The 17,879-nt window shown below is 48.9% G+C and overlaps 1 protein-coding gene across 2 annotated transcripts in view; it reads left to right on the top strand.

Moving 5' to 3' along the window:
* The window catches only part of rbbp5 (retinoblastoma binding protein 5), a 31,202-nt gene extending 13,868 nt beyond the window's left edge, over positions 1–17,334 (top strand). The window contains exons 8-14 of one of the 2 annotated variants that reach the window (XM_055158907.1): positions 1,231–1,384; positions 1,533–1,604; positions 1,784–1,901; positions 4,520–4,589; positions 7,039–7,265; positions 9,779–9,988; positions 17,069–17,334. In XM_055158907.1, the coding sequence (XP_055014882.1) occupies positions 1,231–1,384; positions 1,533–1,604; positions 1,784–1,901; positions 4,520–4,589; positions 7,039–7,265; positions 9,779–9,988; positions 17,069–17,118 (901 nt within the window). In that variant the 3' untranslated portion in view covers positions 17,119–17,334. The remainder of the gene's footprint in view (positions 1–1,230; positions 1,385–1,532; positions 1,605–1,783; positions 1,902–4,519; positions 4,590–7,038; positions 7,266–9,778; positions 9,989–17,068) is intronic. The other variant, XM_055158908.1, reaches the window with a different exon arrangement.
* The last annotated feature ends 545 nt before the right edge of the window (positions 17,335–17,879 follow it).

Here is a 17,879-nt window from a genome sequence, read left to right as displayed (position 1 = left end):
GACTGGACCAGGACCAGGACTAAACCAGGACTGGACCAGGACCAGGACTAAACCAGGACTGGATCAGGACCAGGACTAAACCAGGACTGGATCAGGACCAGGACCAGGACTGGATCAGGACAGGACTAAACCAGACTGGATCAGGACCAGGACTAGACCAGGACTGGACCAGGACTGGACCTGGACCTGGACCAGGACCTGGACCTGGACCTGGACCAGGACTGGACCTGGACCTGGACCGACTGGACCTGGACTGGACCAGGACCAGGACTGGACCTGGACCTGGACCTGGACCAGGACTGGACCTGGACCGAACCAGTTTCCCGGGAAATGGACGCACGTCAAGTATTTCTCTCCCGTTTGTCCAAAGAGCCGCCGTGGTCTGAACGCAGCATCAGAGCGACTGGTTTGACTGTAAACAGATCCCGCTGTGGTCTTTGAGATCGGAGATTTAGAATCCTGTCAGATTCTCCTCGTGTCTGTGGTTTGCGCTTTTCGTCGCGCGTTTAAAGGTTGTATGGAGGATTTTTTTTTTGTTTCAAATTGTCAATTGAAGTTTCAAAAACCATTACAGAGATGCAGCAGCCTTGTAATTATGATGACCAAAAAAAAAAGAGAAAATCTGTCAACTGTGGACGTAGTGAGGCCAGATAAACATCAGCCAATAGAAAACAAGGCTACCTCATTTTCTATTGGCTGTTAGGTTGTCAATCAAACTCCCTAGTGTAACTGACTCGCCGGCGCGCAGTGATTATGTCATTTATGCAGCGGTTCTTAGAGGCTTTTTCAAACTGTCGCTTCCTTGCATTTCACTCAAAGTTTGTTGCGACGGCGGACGAGAATCCACGACCAGTTCGCCGCAAAAGAAAGTCCGTTTTTGAGGTCGCTGAAAGAAGACGAAGAGAAGGGGAAAAGGAGCGAAGACAAACTGAGGTGATTCTTGGAGATTCCTTCCAACGATGGTGCGACTGAAGCGGACGAAGGGTCTAAAAACTGATGCGTCGGTCGATAAATTACCTCTAGACAGGAAACTTCAACAGTAATCCTGAACACGCACTGGCTGTAAACAAACGTGATTTCTAGAGTAAGGAGGCGGGAGGAGGTGGTTCTACTGAGGGAGCTGGAGGAGGAAGGTGGTGTCACGCATGCACAAGGACGGTCGCTGTATTTCTTTTCCCTTAAAAAAAATCCTCTATACAACCTTTAAACCTGTCGTCTCTGGTGTTTCAGGACTCCGTGGAAACGCTGCTGCTTCTCTGGAGACGGCGAGTACATCGTGGCGGGTTCGGCCCGGCAGCACGCGCTCTACATCTGGGAGAAGAGCATCGGGAACCTGGTGAAGATCCTCCACGGGACCAGAGGAGAACTGCTGCTGGACGTGGCTGTGAGGAGAAAACTAAAACTAACTCTTTAGAAGCAAATAGACTGAGCTCGTGTGTTTGTGGAACTAAAGACGTGTTCATGTGAAACGTCCAGAACGAAACGCAAAAATGAATCAGATCAAGTGTTGAAGTGTTTCCCGTGTGTTTCAGTGGCATCCGGTGCGTCCGATCATCGCCTCCATCTCCAGCGGAGTCGTGTCCATCTGGGCCCAGAACCAAGTGGTCAGTCCAACACCGTAAAATACACAACACAGAACAGAAACACACAATGTAGTGGACTTTATTCAGTTTGTGTGTGTGTGTTGTGTGTGTGTGTGTGGTGTATAGTTGTGTTGAGAGGTGTGTAATATTTTCTTGTTTTGGTGCAGGAGGTTAAAGTTTGTGTCTGGTTCTGTTTACAGGAGAACTGGAGCGCGTTTGCTCCAGATTTTAAAGAACTGGACGAGAACGTGGAATATGAAGAAAGAGAGTCTGAGTTTGACATCGAAGATGAAGACAAGAGCGAACCAGAGCAGACGGGTACAGACACACACGTGTGACACGGACACCGAGGGTACAGACACACACGTGTGACACGGACACCGAGGGTACAGACACACACGTGTGACACGGACACCGAGGGTACAGACACACACGTGTGACACGGACACTGAGGAGTTAGACACACGTGTGACACGGACACTGAGGGGTTAGAACACACGTGTGACACGGACACTGAGGGGTACAGACACACGTGTGACACGGACACTGAGGGGTTAGAACACACGTGTGATAAAGACAGAGATGATGCAAAACTATTATTATGACAAGAACAAACTGAAGCAGAACAGAACAAACCTGTTGGTTTAAAATGCTGTGGTGTGTTTTCTCCAGGTTTTAGTCCTGGTTCAGTCCTGTTTTAGTCCTGGTTCAGTCCTGGTTTCAGTCCTGTTTTAGTCCTGGTTCAGCCGTTATCTGTTCTTCCCATTATTTATTTAAGCACAGAATTTAAAACTGAAATAAGATTTTTCCAGTGTTTACGCTCTCCTGACTGTATATGTTTCTGTAGTTGTAGGGAGCAGTGTATTTAAATGCTGTGTGGTGTGTTTTGTCCAGGAGGGGGCGCTGTAGTTGTAGGGAGCAGTGTATTTAAATGCTGTGTGGTGTGTTTTGTCCAGGAGGGGGCGCTGTAGTTGTAGGGAGCAGTGTATTTAAAGACTGTGTGGTGTGTTTTGTCCAGGAGGGGCGCTGTAGTTGTAGGGAGCAGTGTATTTAAATGCTGTGTGGTGTGTTTTGTCCAGGAGGAGTGTATTTAAAGACCGTGTGGTGTGTGTTTGTCCAGGAGGGGGCGCTGTAGTTGTAGGGAGCAGTGTATTTAAAGACTGTGGTGTGTTTTGTCCAGGAGGGGGCGCTGTAGTTGTAGGGAGCAGTGTATTTAAAGACTGTGGTGTGTTTTGTCCAGGAGGGGGCGCTGTAGTTGTAGGGAGCAGTGTATTTAAAGACTGTGGTGTGTTTTGTCCAGGAGGGGGCGCTGTAGTTGTAGGGAGCAGTGTATTTAAAGACCGTGTGGTGTGTTTTGTCCAGGAGGGGGCGCTGTAGTTGTAGGGAGCAGTGTATTTAAAGACTGTGGTGTGTTTTGTCCAGGAGGGGGCGCTGTAGTTGTAGGAGCAGTGTATTTAAAAGACTGTGGTGTGTTTTGTCCAGAGGGGGCGCTGTAGTTGTAGGGAGCAGTGTATTTAAAGACTGTGGTGTGTTTTGTCCAGGAGGGGGCGCTGTAGTTGTAGGGAGCAGTGTATTTAAAGACCGTGTGGTGTGTTTTGTCCAGGAGGGGGCGCTGTAGTTGTAGGGAGCAGTGTATTTAAAGACTGTGTGGTGTGTTTTTTCCAGGAGGAGGCGCTGTAGTTGTAGGGAGCAGTGTATCTAAATGCTGTGTGGTGTGTTTTGTCCAGGAGGGGGCGCTGTAGTTGTAGGGAGCAGTGTATTTAAAGACCGTGTGGTGTGTTTTGTCCAGGAGGGGGCGCTGTAGTTGTAGGGAGCAGTGTATTTAAAGACCGTGTGGTGTGTTTTGTCCAGGAGGGGGCGCTGTAGTTGTAGGGAGCAGTGTATTTAAAGACCGTGTGGTGTGTTTTGTCCAGGAGGGGGCGCTGTAGTTGTAGGGAGCAGTGTATTTAAAGACCGTGTGGTGTGTTTTTGTCAGGAGGGGGCGCTGTAAGTTGTAGGGAGCAGTGTATTTAAAGACGTGTGGTGTGTTTTGTCCAGGAGGGGGCGCTGTAGTTGTAGGGAGCAGTGTATTTAAAGACCGTGTGGTGTGTGTGTTTTGTCCAGGAGGGGCGCTGTAGTTGTAGGGAGCAGTGTTTTAAAGACCGTGTGGTGTGTTTTGTCCAGGAGGGGCGCTGTAGTTGTAGGAGCAGTGTATTTAAAGACCGTGTGGTGTGTTTTGTCCAGGAGGAGGCGCTGTAGTTGTAGGGAGCAGTGTATTTAAAGACCGTGTGGTGTGTTTTGTCCAGGAGGGGGCGCTGTAGTTGTAGGGAGCAGTGTATTTAAAGACTGTGTGTGTGTGTTTGTCCAGGAGGGGGGCGCTGTAGTTGTAGGGAGCAGTGTATTTAAGACTGTGGTGTTTTGTCCAGGAGGGGGCGCTGTAGTTGTAGGGAGCAGTGTATTTAAAGACTGTGTGGTGTGTTTTGTCCAGGAGGGGGCGCTGTAGTTGTAGGGAGCAGTGTATTTTAAAGACTGTGGTGTGTTTTGTCCAGGAGGGGGGCGCTGTAGTTGTAGGGAGCAGTGTATTTAAAGACCGTGTGGTGTGTTTTGTCCAGGAGGGGGCGCTGTAGTTGTAGGGAGCAGTGTGTTTTAAAGACCGTGTGGTGGTTTTTGTCCAGGAGGGGCGCTGTATTGTAGGGAGCAGTGTATTTAAAGACCGTGTGGTTGTGTTTTGTCCAGGACGTGTAGTTGTAGGGAGCAGTGTATTTAAAGACCGTGTGGGTGTGTTTTGTAGGGAGCAGGGAGGGGGCGCTGTAGTTGTAGGGAGCAGTGTATTTAAAGACGTGTGGTGTGTTTTGTTTGTCAGGAGGGCGCTGTAGTTGTAAGGGAGCAGTGAAGGTGTGTTTTGTCCAGGAGGGGGCGTTGTAGTGATTTAAGACCGTGTGGTGTGTTTTGTCCAGGAGGGGACGCCGCTGAGGACGAGGAGGTGGACGTGACGTCGGTCGACCCCATCGTGGCGTTCTGCAGCAGGTCAGAAACGCGACACAAACGGACGGACGAAAGTAACGCGGCGATTTGAGAAGAAGTTTTAACATTTTTATATTTCAATGTTTTAACACAAGATCAGTTAAATAAAAATGTGTTTCATCAGATTTAGAATTTTAAATGACGTTTAATTTCTCAGAAGGATTTAAAGTTGGTTTAGACCTGGTTTAGTCCTGGTTTAGTCCTGGTTTATCCTGGTTTAGTCCTGGTTTAGTCCTGGTTTAGTCTGGTTAGTCCTTTTAGTCCTGGTTAGACCTGGTTTAGTCTGGAGTCCTTTAGTCCTGGTTCAGTCCTGGTTTAGCCTGGTTAGACCTGGTTTAGTTAGTCCTGGTTTATCCTGGTTTAAGTCCTGGTTTAGACCTGTTTAGACCTGGTTTAGACCTGGTTTAGCCTGGTTTAGACCTGTTAGTCCTGTTTAGTCCTGGTTTCCTGTAGTCCTGGTTTCCTGAGTCCTGGTGGTTAGTCCTGGGTTTAGTCCTGGTTTAGTCTGGTTTAGACCTGGTTTAGACCTGGACCTTTAGACCTGGTTTAGTCCTGTTAGTCCTGGTTTAGTCCTGGTTTAGTCCTGGTTTGGTTTAGACCTGGTTTAGACCTGGTTTCAGTCCTGTTAGTTTGGTTTAGTCCTGGTTTAGAGTCCTGGTTTAGACCTGGTTAGTCCTGGTTTAGTCCTGGTTTAGTCCTGGTTTAGTCCTGGTTTAGTTAGACCTGGTTTAGACCTGGTTTAGTCCTGGTTTAGTTCCTGGTTTACCTGGTTTACCTGGTTTAGTCCTGGTTTAGTTCAGTCCTGGTTTAGTCCTGGTTTAGACCTGGTTTAGACCTGGTTTAGACCTGGTTTTAGTCCTGGTTTAGTCCTGGTTTAGACCTGGTTTAGTCCTGGTTTAGTCTGGTTTAGTCCTGTTTAGTCCTGGTTTAGTCCTGGTTTACTCTGGTTAGTCCTGGTTTTAGTCCTGGTTTAGTCCTGAGTTCAGTCCTGGTTCAGTCCTGGTTCAGTCCTGGTTTAGTCCCTGTTTAGACCTGGTTTAGACCTTCAGTCCTGTTCAGTTTTAGTCCTGGTTAGTTCCTGGTTCAGTCCTGGTTCAGTCCTGGTTTAGACCTGGTTTAGACCTGGTTTAGACCTGGTTTAGACCTGGTTTAGTCCTGGTTTAGTTCCTGGTTTTCTGGTTAGTTTAGTCCTGGTTGTGTTTAGTCCTGGTTTCAGACCTGGTTCAGTCCTGGTTCAGTCCTGGTTTAGACCTGGTTTAGACCTGGTTTAGTCCTGGTTTAGTCCTGGTTCAGTCCTGGTTAGACCTGGTTTAGTCCTGGTTTAGTCCTGTTTAGTCCTGGTTTAGACCTGGTTTAGACCTGGTTTAGTCCTGTTTAGTTTTAGTCCTGGTTTAGTCCTGGTTTAGACCTGGACCTTTAGTCCTGGTTTAGTCCTGGTCCTAGGTTTAGTCCTGGTTAGTCCTGGTTTAGTCCTGGTTTAGTCCTGTTTAGTCCTGGTTTAGTCCTGGTTTAGTCTGGTTTAGACTGGTTTTAGTCTTGTTTTAGACCTGGTTTAGTCCTGGTTCAGTCCTGGTTTAGTCTGGTTTAGTTTCCTGGTTTTAGTCCTGGTTCAGTCCTGGTTTAGTCCTGTTTAGTCCTGGTTTTAGTCTTGTTTAGACCTTAGTCCTGGTTTAGTCCTGGTTTAGTCTGGTTTAGTCCTGGTTTAGTCCTGGTTTAGTCCTGACTGTTTAGACCTGGTTTTAGTCCTGTTTAGTCCTGGTTTAGTCCTGGTTTTAGTTAGTGTTAGACCTGTTTGAGTTCAGTCCTGAGTTCAGTCCTGGTTAGTCCTGGTTTAGACCTGGTTTAGACCTGGTTTAGTCCTGAGTTCAGTCCTGGTTCAGTCCTGGTTCAGTCCTGGTTTAGTCCTGGTTTAGACCTGGTTTAGACCTGGTTTAGACCTGGTTTAGTCCTGGTTTAGTCCTGGTTTACTCTTGGTTTAGTCCTGGTTAGACCTGTTTTAGACCTGGTTTAGACCTGGTTTAGTCCTGGTTTAGTCCTGGTTTAGTCCTGGTTTAGTCCTGTGTTAGACCTGTATTAGACCTGGTTTAGTCCTGGTTTACTCTTGGTTTAGTCCTGTGTTAGACCTGGTTTAGTCCTGAGTTCAGTCCTGAGTTAGTCCTGGTTTAGTCCTGGTTTAGTTCCTGGTTTAGACCTGGTTTAGACCTGGTTTAGTCCTTTAGTCCTGGTTCAGTCTGGTTTAGTCCGTTTAGTCCTGTTTTAGACCTGGTTTCCTGGTTTAGTTCTGGTTTAGTCCTGGTTTAGTCCTGGTTTAGACCTGGTTTAGTTTAGTCCTGGTTTAGTCCTGGTTTAGTCTGGTTTAGTCTGGTTTATCTGGTTTAGTCCTGGTTTAGTCCTGTTACTTCACATGTTCTTGTTTTTTGTTTTTCTTCATTCTTGTTTTTGTTGGGTGCAGCGACGAGGAGCTGGAGGACTCGCGGGCGCTCCTGTACCTGCCCATCGCCCCGGAGGTGGAAGACCCCGAGGAGAACCCGTACGGTCCCCCGCCGGACGCCCAGACCGCCGCCGCCCCCGACGACGCCCCCTCCGGAGACAAGAAACAGAAGCAGAGCGGCGCCGACCCACCGGCCAAAAAGAAGGCCCGCACTACCACCATCGAGCTGCAGGGGGTGCCCAGCGACGGTACGGAGCGCACACACCAACACCGAGCACCTTCTCAAACCAGGACTAACAGGACTGAACAGGACTACTGAAACCAGGACTAAACAGGACTAAACCAGGACTGACCAGGACTAAACAAGACTAAACCAGACTAAAACTAAAAAAGACTAACCAAGGACTAAACAGGATAACCAGGACTAAACCAGGTCTAAAACAAGTCTAAAACAAGATAAACAGGACTAAACCAGGACTAAACCAGGACTAAACCAGGACTAAACCAGGACTGAACCAGGACTAAACCAGGACTAAACCAGGTTAAAACAAGTCTAAAACGGACTAAACAGGACTAACCAGGACTAAACCAGGACTAAACCAGGATAACAGGACTGAACAGGAGTAAACAGGATAAACCAGGACTAAACCAGGACTGAAACCAGGACAGACTAAACCAGGGACTAAACCAGGACTAAACAGGCTAAACCAGGACTACTAACCAGGACTAAACCAGGACTAAACCAGGACTAAACAGGACCAGGACTAAAACCAGACTAAACCAGGACTACCAGGATAAACCAGGACTAACCAGGACTGAACCAGGACTAAACAGGACTAAACAGACTAAAACAAGTCTAAAACAAGACTGACCAGGACTAAACCAGGACTAAACCAGACTGAACCAGGACTAAACAGGACTAAACAAGGACTAAAACAAGACTAAAACAAGACTAAACCAGGACTAACCAGGACTAAACCAGGACTAAACCAGGACTAAACCCAGACTAAACCAGGACTACAACCAGGACTAACACAGGACTAAAACAAGACTAAAACAAGACTAAAACTAAACAAGACTAAACCAGGACTAAACCTTAAACAGGACTGAGACTGAACCAGGACTAACCAGGACTAAACAAGGACTAAACCAGGACTAAACAGGAAAACAGACTAAACAGGACTAAAACAGGACTAAAACAGGCTAAACAAGACTAACCAGGACTAAACAGGACTAAACAAGACTAAAACAGACTAAACAGAACTAAACCAGGACTAAACCAGGACTAACCAGACTAAACCAGGACTAACTACCAGGACTAAACCACCAGGACTAAAACAACAAAACAGACTAAACAAGGACTAAACCAGGACTAAACCAGGACTAACCAGGACTGAACCAACTAAACCAGGACTAAACCAGGACTAAACAGGACTAAACCAGGACTAAACCAGGACTAAACCAGGACTAAAGACTAAACCAGGACTAAAACAGGTCTAAACAAGTCTAAAACAAGACTAAACCAGAACTAAACCAGGACTGAACCAGGACTAAACCAGGACTAAACCAGGACTAAACAGACTAAACCAGGGACTAAACCAGACTGAACCAGGGAACCACTAAACCAGTCTAAAACAAGACTACAAACCACCAGGACTAAACCAGGACTAAACCAGGACTAAACCAGGACTAAACCAGGAGAACCAGACTAAACCAGGTCTAAACCAGACTAAACCCAGGTAAACCAGGACTAAACCAGGACTAAACCAGGTCTAAACCAGGACTGAACCAGGACTAAACCAGGTCTAAACCAGGACTAAACCAGACTGAACCAGGACTGAACCAGACTAAAACAAGGACTAAACAGGACTAAACCAGACTAAACCAGGACTAAACCAGGACTAAACCAGGACTAAACCAGGTCTAAACCAAACCAGGACTGAACCAGGACTGAACCAGAACTAAACCAGGTCTAAAAACAAGGACTAAACCAGGACTGAACCAGGACTAACCAGGACTAAACCAGAACTAAACCAGGACTAAACCAGGACTAAACCAGGACTAAACCAGGTCTAAACCAGGACTAAACCAGGACTGAACTAAACAGACTAAACCAGGTCTAAACCACTGAACCAGGACTAAACCAGGACAGGACTAAACCAGGACTAAACCAGGACTGAACCAGGACTGAACCAGGACTGAACCAGGACTAAACCAGGACTAAAACAAGACTAAAACAAGACTAAAACAAGACTAAACCAGGACTAAACCAGGACTGAACCAGGACTGAACCAGGACTGAACCAGGACTAAACCAAGACTAAAACAAGACTAAAACAAGACTAGAAACCAGGACTAAACCAGGACTAAACCAGGTCTAAAAACAAGACTAAACCAGGGACTAAAACAAGACTAAAACAAGACTAAACAAACTAAAGGACTAAACCAGACTAAACCAAGACTAACACAGGACTAAACCAGGACTAAACCAGGACTAAACCAGGACTAAACCAGGACTAGACCAGGACTAAAACAGGACTAAAACAGGACTAAAACAGGACTAAAACAGGACTAAAACAGGACTAAACCAGGTCTAAACCAGGGACTAAAACGGGACTGAACCAGGACTAAACACGGACTCCACGACTGGACGGACTGAAACCTGTGGACTGAACCTTTGTTTTTGTGGACTGAACCAGTGTCTAATCCCCCTGCTGGACCTGACCTGTGTGTGTTTTTGTATTTTTTTGTGTGTTTTGTAGAAGTGCACCCCCTGCTGGGCGTGAAGGGCGACAGTAAATCGAAGAAGAAGACGGCGGGGCGTCCCAAAGGCTCCAAAGGTAAAGACAGAGAGTTTGTGCGCTCCAAGGCGTTCAGAGACAGAGCCGCGTTCCCTCTGGAGACTGTGGGGGGCGCTGCGGGGGCCCACGTCAGCGCGGGGCTCAAGGGCAGGGCAGAGGGCCTGGCTCCAGGTAAGAACCACCGACACAGGTGAGACAGGTGTGACAGGTGTGACAGGTGTGTCTGCTGCTCCTGCTGCTCCTGCTTTGGTCCTGGTCTCGTCCTGGTCTGGTCCCGCTTTGATCCTGGTCCTGGTCTGGTTCTGGTCTGGTCTGGTCCGTGATCTGGTCCTTGATGTGGTCCTGGTCCTGGTCTGGTCCTGCTCCTGGTCCTTGATCTTGTCCTCGGTCTAGTCCATGGTCTGGCCCATGGTTTGGTCCATGATCTGGTCTTGGTCCTGGTCTTGCTCCTGCTTAGCTCTGGCTCTCCTCAGTCTGGACTCTGTGTTCATGTGACATCAGCACGTTTAAAATCCCGACAGGTGAGACAGGTGGGACAGGTGGGGCAGGTGAGGCAGGTGGGACAGGTGGGACAGGTGAGCAGGGCAGTGGGACAGGTGGGCAGGTGGGCAGGTGGGACAGGTGGGACAGGTGGGACAGGTGAGGCAGGTGGGCAGGTGGGACAGGTGGACAGGTGAGGCAGGTGAGGCAGGTGGACAGGTGGGGACAGGTGGGCAGGTGGGACAGTAGGCAGGTGGGACAGGTGGGACAGGTGAGGCAGGTGGGACAGGTGGGACAGGTGGGACAGGTGAGGCAGGTGAGGCAGGTGGGACAGGTGGGACAGGTGGCAGGACAGGTGGGACAGTGGGACAGGTGGGACAGGTGGGACAGGTGAGGACAGGTGAGGCAGGTGGACAGGACAGTGGACAGGGGCAGGTGCAGGTGGGGACAGGGTGGACAGTGGGAAGGTGGGCAGGTGAGCAGTGGAGCAGGTGAGGCAGGTGAGGCAGGTGGGACAGGTGGGACAGGTGAGGCAGGTGGGCAGGTAGACAAGTGGGACAGGTGGGCACAGGTGAGGCAGGTGGGCACGTGGGAGTGGGACAGGTGGACAGGTGGGCAGGTGGGGCAGGTAAGACAAGTGGACAGGTGGGGCAGGTGAGGCAGTGGACACGGAGGTGGGACAGGTGGGACAGGTGGGGCAGGTAAGACAAGTGACAGGTGAGGCAGGTGAGGCAGGTGGGACAGGCAGGTGGGACAGGTGGGACAGTGGACAGGGACAGTGTGGGACAGGTGGACAGGTGAGGACAGGTGGACAGGTGGGACACGTGGGACAGGTGAGGCAGGTGAGGCAGGTGAAGTTTGTGGAGCTGATCCCAAACACACTAGAAGCCGTTTCAGTTTCAGTCCCAAATGATCCGCATCAGTGTTTTGTTTGTTTTTTGGTTTTTTTTGGAAACAGTGAAAAGACAAAAGTCCTGAAGGTTTTACGGAGGATTTTTAAAGTTTCAAACTGTCAGAGTAAGTTCTAAATATCTTCATGAACGAGACAGATACACAACAGCCAGGGTTTGTCTGGTCCTAAAACCGACCCAAACGACCTAAACCAACCCAAAACCAAAAAAAACAAACCCAAAAACCAACCCAAACAAAAAAAAAAACAACAATCCCAAAACTAATCCAAACCAAAAAAAAACCCAACCCAAAACCAACCCAGCTAAGAACTTCTGGATCCCATGGAACGACTGGTGCTGCTGGTGAGAAAGAACCTTCGCTCCTGGATCTCGCTCCTCGATCTCGCTCCTCGACCTCGCTCCTGGACCTCACTCCTGGACCTCACTCCTGGATCTCGCTCCTCGACCTCACTCCTGGACCTCGCTCCTCGACCTCACTCCTGGATCTCGCTCCTCGACCTCGCTCCTGGACCTCGCTCACCTCGACTCCTCCTCGCTCCTCGACCTCCTCGCTCCTCTGGACCTCGCTCCTCGACTCACTCCTGGACCTCCTCGCTCTCCTGGACCTCGCTCCTCGATCTCGCTCCTCGACCTCACTCCTGGCTCTCCTCCTGCTCCTCGACCTCCTCGCTCCTCGACCTCACTCCTGGACTCTCTCCTCGCTCCTCGGACCTCGCTCCTGATCTCGCTCCTCGACCTCGCTCCTGCGACTCCTCGCTCGCTCCTGGACCTCGCTCCTCTCGACTCCTCGCTCCTGGACTCCTCTCGCTCCTGGATCTCGCTCCTCGACCTCCTCACTCCTGGATCTCGCTCCTGGACCTCGCTCCTCGACCTCACTCCTGGATCTCGCTCCTCGACCTCGCTCCTCCTCCTCGACCTCACTCCTGGATCTCGCTCCTCGACCTCACTCCTGGACCTCGCTCCTCGACCTCACTCCTGGATCTCGCTCCTGGACCTCGCTCCTGGATCTCGCTCCTCGACCTCACTCCTGGATCTCGCTCCTGGACCTCGCTCCTCGACCTCACTCCTGGATCTCGCTCCTGGACCTCGCTCCTCGACCTCACTCCTGGATCTCGCTCCTTGACCTCGCTCCTCGACCTCACTCCTGGATCTCGCTCCTTGACCTCGCTCCTCGACCTCCTCACTCCTGGATCTCGCTCCTCGACCTCACTCCTGGATCTCGCTCCTCGACCTCACTCCTGGATCTCGCTCCTCGACCTCACTCCTGGATCTCGCTCCTCGACCTCACTCCTCCACCTCGCTCCTGGACCTTGCTCCTGGACCTTGCTCCTGGACCCTCGCTCCTGGACCTCGCTCCTGGATCTCGCTCCTCGACCTCGACCTCGCTCCTGGACCTTGCTCCTCGACCTCACTCCTCCACCTCGCTCCTGGACCTTGCTCCTCGACCTCACTCCTCCACCTCGCTCCTGGACCTTGCTCCTCGACCTCACTCCTGGATCTCGCTCCTCGACCTCGACCTCGCTCCTCCACCTCCCTTCTCGACCTCGCTCCTGGACCTCGCTCCCCGATCTCGCTCCTCGATCTCTGCGTTTGTTTCGTTTGAAAATCCTCCGTACAGCCTGACAGTCCAGTACATGAAGATTATTCTGATGACATGAGCCGTGAGTCTCCGAGTGACCGAGAGCCGTGCTGTGCCGCTGCCTGTGCCCTGTGCCCTGCGCCCTGTGCCCTGTGCCCTGTGCCCTGCGCCCTGTGCCCTGCGCCCTGTGCCCTGCGCCCTGTGCCCTGTGCCCTGCGCCCTGCTGCTGATCATGTGACCTGTCTTTACCTTATTTGGTCGTGTTGCGTCTGTGTGCTTCCTGCTCTCGTGTGGGTTTGTTTAAACTCTGCTGTGCTTCTCCTTTTCCTCGGCAGGTGGGGGTGGGGTGGGGGTCCGTCTCCTGCTTGTTTCCATGGATACGCGGTCGTAGCTCTGCCTGGAATGTTCCGCAGTGTGACATTAAGCAGCTCTACTTTACGTTTACTCGATCACGGGAGGTTTTAGAGCTCGGAAACTCCTAGAAAAACAGACTAAGTGAAAATCCGTGTGTCGTTCGTTCGTTTTTCAATATAAAACCAAAAATAAGAAAATGAAAAAACAACGATTTTCTGCATTATTTGTCTCCAAAATGAAAAAAACTGATAATGAGTCGTTTTTTTAGTTTTCAATTTTGTGTTTAAATGAAAAATGGAAAAAACAGATAACGGAGCAGTAACATCTCCATGGGGAAAAGTGTTGGACGGACCCTTCGCCGGAAAAGTTCCACAGAGCAGCTTTATTCTCTGTAACGTTTTACTGTTTTGAAGGTGAAAAACAGAATGATTTCATTTGGAACAGTTTGCAGTGGTCCAGACGTCTTCCTCGTTTACCACGAGTTTATATCGAAGCTTCGCACAAACTCCCACAGAGTTTTACCATCAGCGACTAGCATGCTAAAACGCACGTCCTGATTCTCTAGCTCAATAACTTTTCCGGCCGCGATGAATTCTGTTTGCATGTTTGTTGAAAAGAAATGCGCCCAAACCCGACCGAAGCGACTCGCCCCGCCCCCGGGAAGAGCCCGAAATCCACCGAAATCCCACAAGACTCCGACACGAAACCAGACACAATACCAGACACGATACCAGACACTGACACGATACCAGACACTGACACGATACCAGACACTGACACGATACCAGACACTGACACGATACCAGACATGATACCAGACACTGACACGATACCGACATGATACCAGACACGATACTAGACACTGACACGATACCAGACACGATACCAAACACTGAACGATACCAGACACTGACACCAGATACCAAACACGATACAGACACTGACACGATACCAGACATGATACCAGACACGATACCAGACACTGACACGATACCAGACATGATACCAGACACTGACACGATACCAGACATGATACCAGACACTGACATGATACCAGACACGATACCAGACACTGACACGATACCAGTCACAATACCAGTCACGATACCCGACGATACCAGACACAGACACGATACCAGACACGATACCAGACACGATACAGTCATGAAACACGATACAGACACGATACCAGTCATGAAAACACGATACCAGACACTGACACGATACCAGATACGACATGATACCAGATGAAAACGACACGATACCACGATACCAAGACACGTTATCAGATACCTAGACACATGAAACACGATAACAGATACGATACCAGACATGAAACACGATACCAGACACAATACAGATTACGATATACCAGACACTGACACGATACCAGACACTGACACGATACAGACACGATACCACACGATACCAACACTGACAAGATACCAGACATGATACGAGACACTGACACGATACCAGACACTGACATGATACCAGACACGATACTAGACACTGACACGATACCAGACACGATACCAAACACTGACACGATACCAACACTGACACGATAACATGATACCAGAACATACCAAACACTGACACGATACCAGACACTGACACGATACCAGACATGATACCAGACACGATACCAAACACTGACACGATACCAGACATGATACCAGACACTGACACGATACCAGACATGATACCAGACACTGACATGATACCAGACACGATACCAGACACTGACACGATACCAGTCACAATACCAGTCACGATACCAGACACGATACCAGACACAGACACGATACCAGACACGATACCAGACACGATACAAGTCATGAAACACGATACCAGACACGATACCAGTCATGAAACACGATACCAGACACTGACACGATACCAGATACCGACATGATACCAGACATGAAACACGATACCAGACACCGACACGATACCAGACACGTTATCAGATACGATACCAGACATGAAACACGATAACAGATACGATACCAGACATGAAACACGATACCAGACACAATACCAGACACGATACCAGACATGAAACACGATACCAGACACAATACCAGACACTGACACGATACCAGATACCGACATGATACCAGACTCGATACCAGACATGAAACACGATACCAGACACCGACACGATACCAGACATGTTACCAGATACGATACCAGACGTGAAACACGATACCAGATACAATACCAGACATGAAACACGATACCAGACACAATACCAGACACTGACACGATACCAGATACCGACATGATACCAGACTCGATACCAGACATGAAACACGATACCAGACACCGACACGATACCAGACACGTTACCAGATACGATACCAGACATGAAACACGATACCAGATACGATACCAGACATGAAACACGATACCAGACACAATACCAGACACTGACATGATACCAGACACGATACTAGACACTGACACGATACCAGACACGATACCAAACACTGACACGATACCAGACACTGACACGATACCAGACATGATACCAGACACGATACCAAACACTGACACGATACCAGACACTGACACGATACCAGACATGATACCAGACACGATACCAAACACTGACACGATACCAGACACTGACACGATACCAGACATGATACCAGACACTGACACGATACCAGTCACAATACCAGTCACGATACCAGACACGATACCAGACACAGACACGATACCAGACACGATACCAGACACGATACCAGACACGATAAGACACGATACAGTCATGACACGATACCAGACACGATACAGTCATGAAACACATACCAGAACGATACCAGATACCAGTCATGAAACACGATACCAGACACTGACACGATACCAGATACCGACATGATACCAGACATGAAACACGATACCAGACACCGACACGATACCAGACACGTTATCAGATACGATACCAGACATGAAACACGATAACAGATACGATACCAGACATGAAACACGATACCAGACACGATACCAGACATGAAACACGATACCAGACACAATACCAGACACTGACACGATACCAGATACCGACATGATACCAGACTCGATACCAGACATGAAACACGATACCAGACACCGACACGATACCAGACATGTTACCAGATACGATACCAGACGTGAAACACGATACCAGATACAATACCAGACATGAAACACGATACCAGACACAATACCAGACACTGACACGATACCAGATACCGACATGATACCAGACTCGATACCAGACATGAAACACGATACCAGACACCGACACGATACCAGACACGTTACCAGATACGATACCAGACATGAAACACGATACCAGATACGATACCAGACATGAAACACGATACCAGACACAATACCAGACACTGACACGATACCAGACACGATACCAGTGGGAGTGAACGGCTCAACCTGAAAACACAACAAAAATAAAAAACCTCACGTATCGAATCTCGATCTGTTTCTAAACATTCTGTGACCTCAGAAACGATGTCCGATTTTCTGGGACACTCCGTACGTCGTATCGCATCGAATCGAAAGCGCGCAGTATCGACGTATTGTATCGGCAGCTTCGTAAAGATCCTCAGCCCGAGCCCCGACTCAGTTTCTGTTTCCTGTCGACTTGACCTTGAGAACCTGCTGTCGTTTTGGTCGTAAATGTCCGTACAAACCCGCGACGATGACGAAGATCCCGAGATTTTATTTCGACATTTTGTCCGTGAATAAATGGATCTGAGCGAAGCCGAACTTTACGCAAATACGTGAAATAATCGGGTACAGGGACTTTGAAACGTTCACGCCGTAAAGCGAAACGTGTCCTGGGAGATTTGAGTTTTGAGATTTGAGTTTGAGAGTTGATTTGTGGTTTGTTTCACTCTGGTTTTGTGTCGTCCTCAGGGGGTCTGTCTCAGTCCTACAAGCAGCACGACCTCGGAGGCCTGGACTAGACCCTGGACCCTGGACCGAACCGGGTCTGGACTTAAGATGGTCTGGATTAAACCGGGTCTGGATCTGTTTTGGACTGATGATGGACTCTTTCAGACTGGACTGAAGTGATGCAGAAGAGGAAGAAGAAGAAGAAGAGGAAGAAGAAGAAGAGGAAGAGGAGTGTAAAATACTGTTGTGTCTCGTGTTGTGTTTTTATATTAAACTTTACTGTTTCTAAATAAACAACGAAATGTGACTTTATTTTCCTCTGACCCTGTAGGTTTAGTCCTGGTTTAGTCCTGGTTTAGTCCTGGTTTAGTTCTGGTTTAGACCTGGTTTAGTCCTGGTTTAGTCCTGGTTTAGACCTGGTTTAGTCCTGGTTTAGACCTGGTTTAGTTCTGGTTTAGTTCTGGTTTAGTCCTGGTTTAGACTTGGTTTAGACCTGGTTTAGTCCTGGTTTAGTCCTGGTTTAGTTCCTGGTTTAGACCTGGTTTAGTTCTGGTTTAGACCTGGTTTAGTTCTGGTTTAGTCCTGGTTTAGTCCTGGTTTAGTCCTGGTTTAGACCTGGTTTAGTTCTGGTTTAGACCTGGTTTAGTCCTGGTTTAGTTCTGGTTTAGACCTGGTTTAGACCTGGTTTAGACCTGGTTTAGTCCTGGTTTAGACCTGGTTTTAGTTCTGGTTTAGACCTGGTTTAGTCCTGGTTTAGTCCTGGTTTAGTTCTGGTTTAGTCCTGGTTTAGTCCTGGTTTAGTCCTGGTTTAGTCCTGGTTTAGACCTGGTTT

This window comes from Boleophthalmus pectinirostris, unplaced genomic scaffold (genome assembly GCF_026225935.1).
Source record: "Boleophthalmus pectinirostris isolate CB_2022bp ecotype Guang Dong unplaced genomic scaffold, ASM2622593v1 HiC_scaffold_23, whole genome shotgun sequence".
Lineage (NCBI taxonomy): Eukaryota > Metazoa > Chordata > Actinopteri > Gobiiformes > Gobiidae > Boleophthalmus > Boleophthalmus pectinirostris.
Note: the sequence above shows the minus strand (reverse complement) of the source record. Positions and strands in the feature narration are given on the sequence as shown.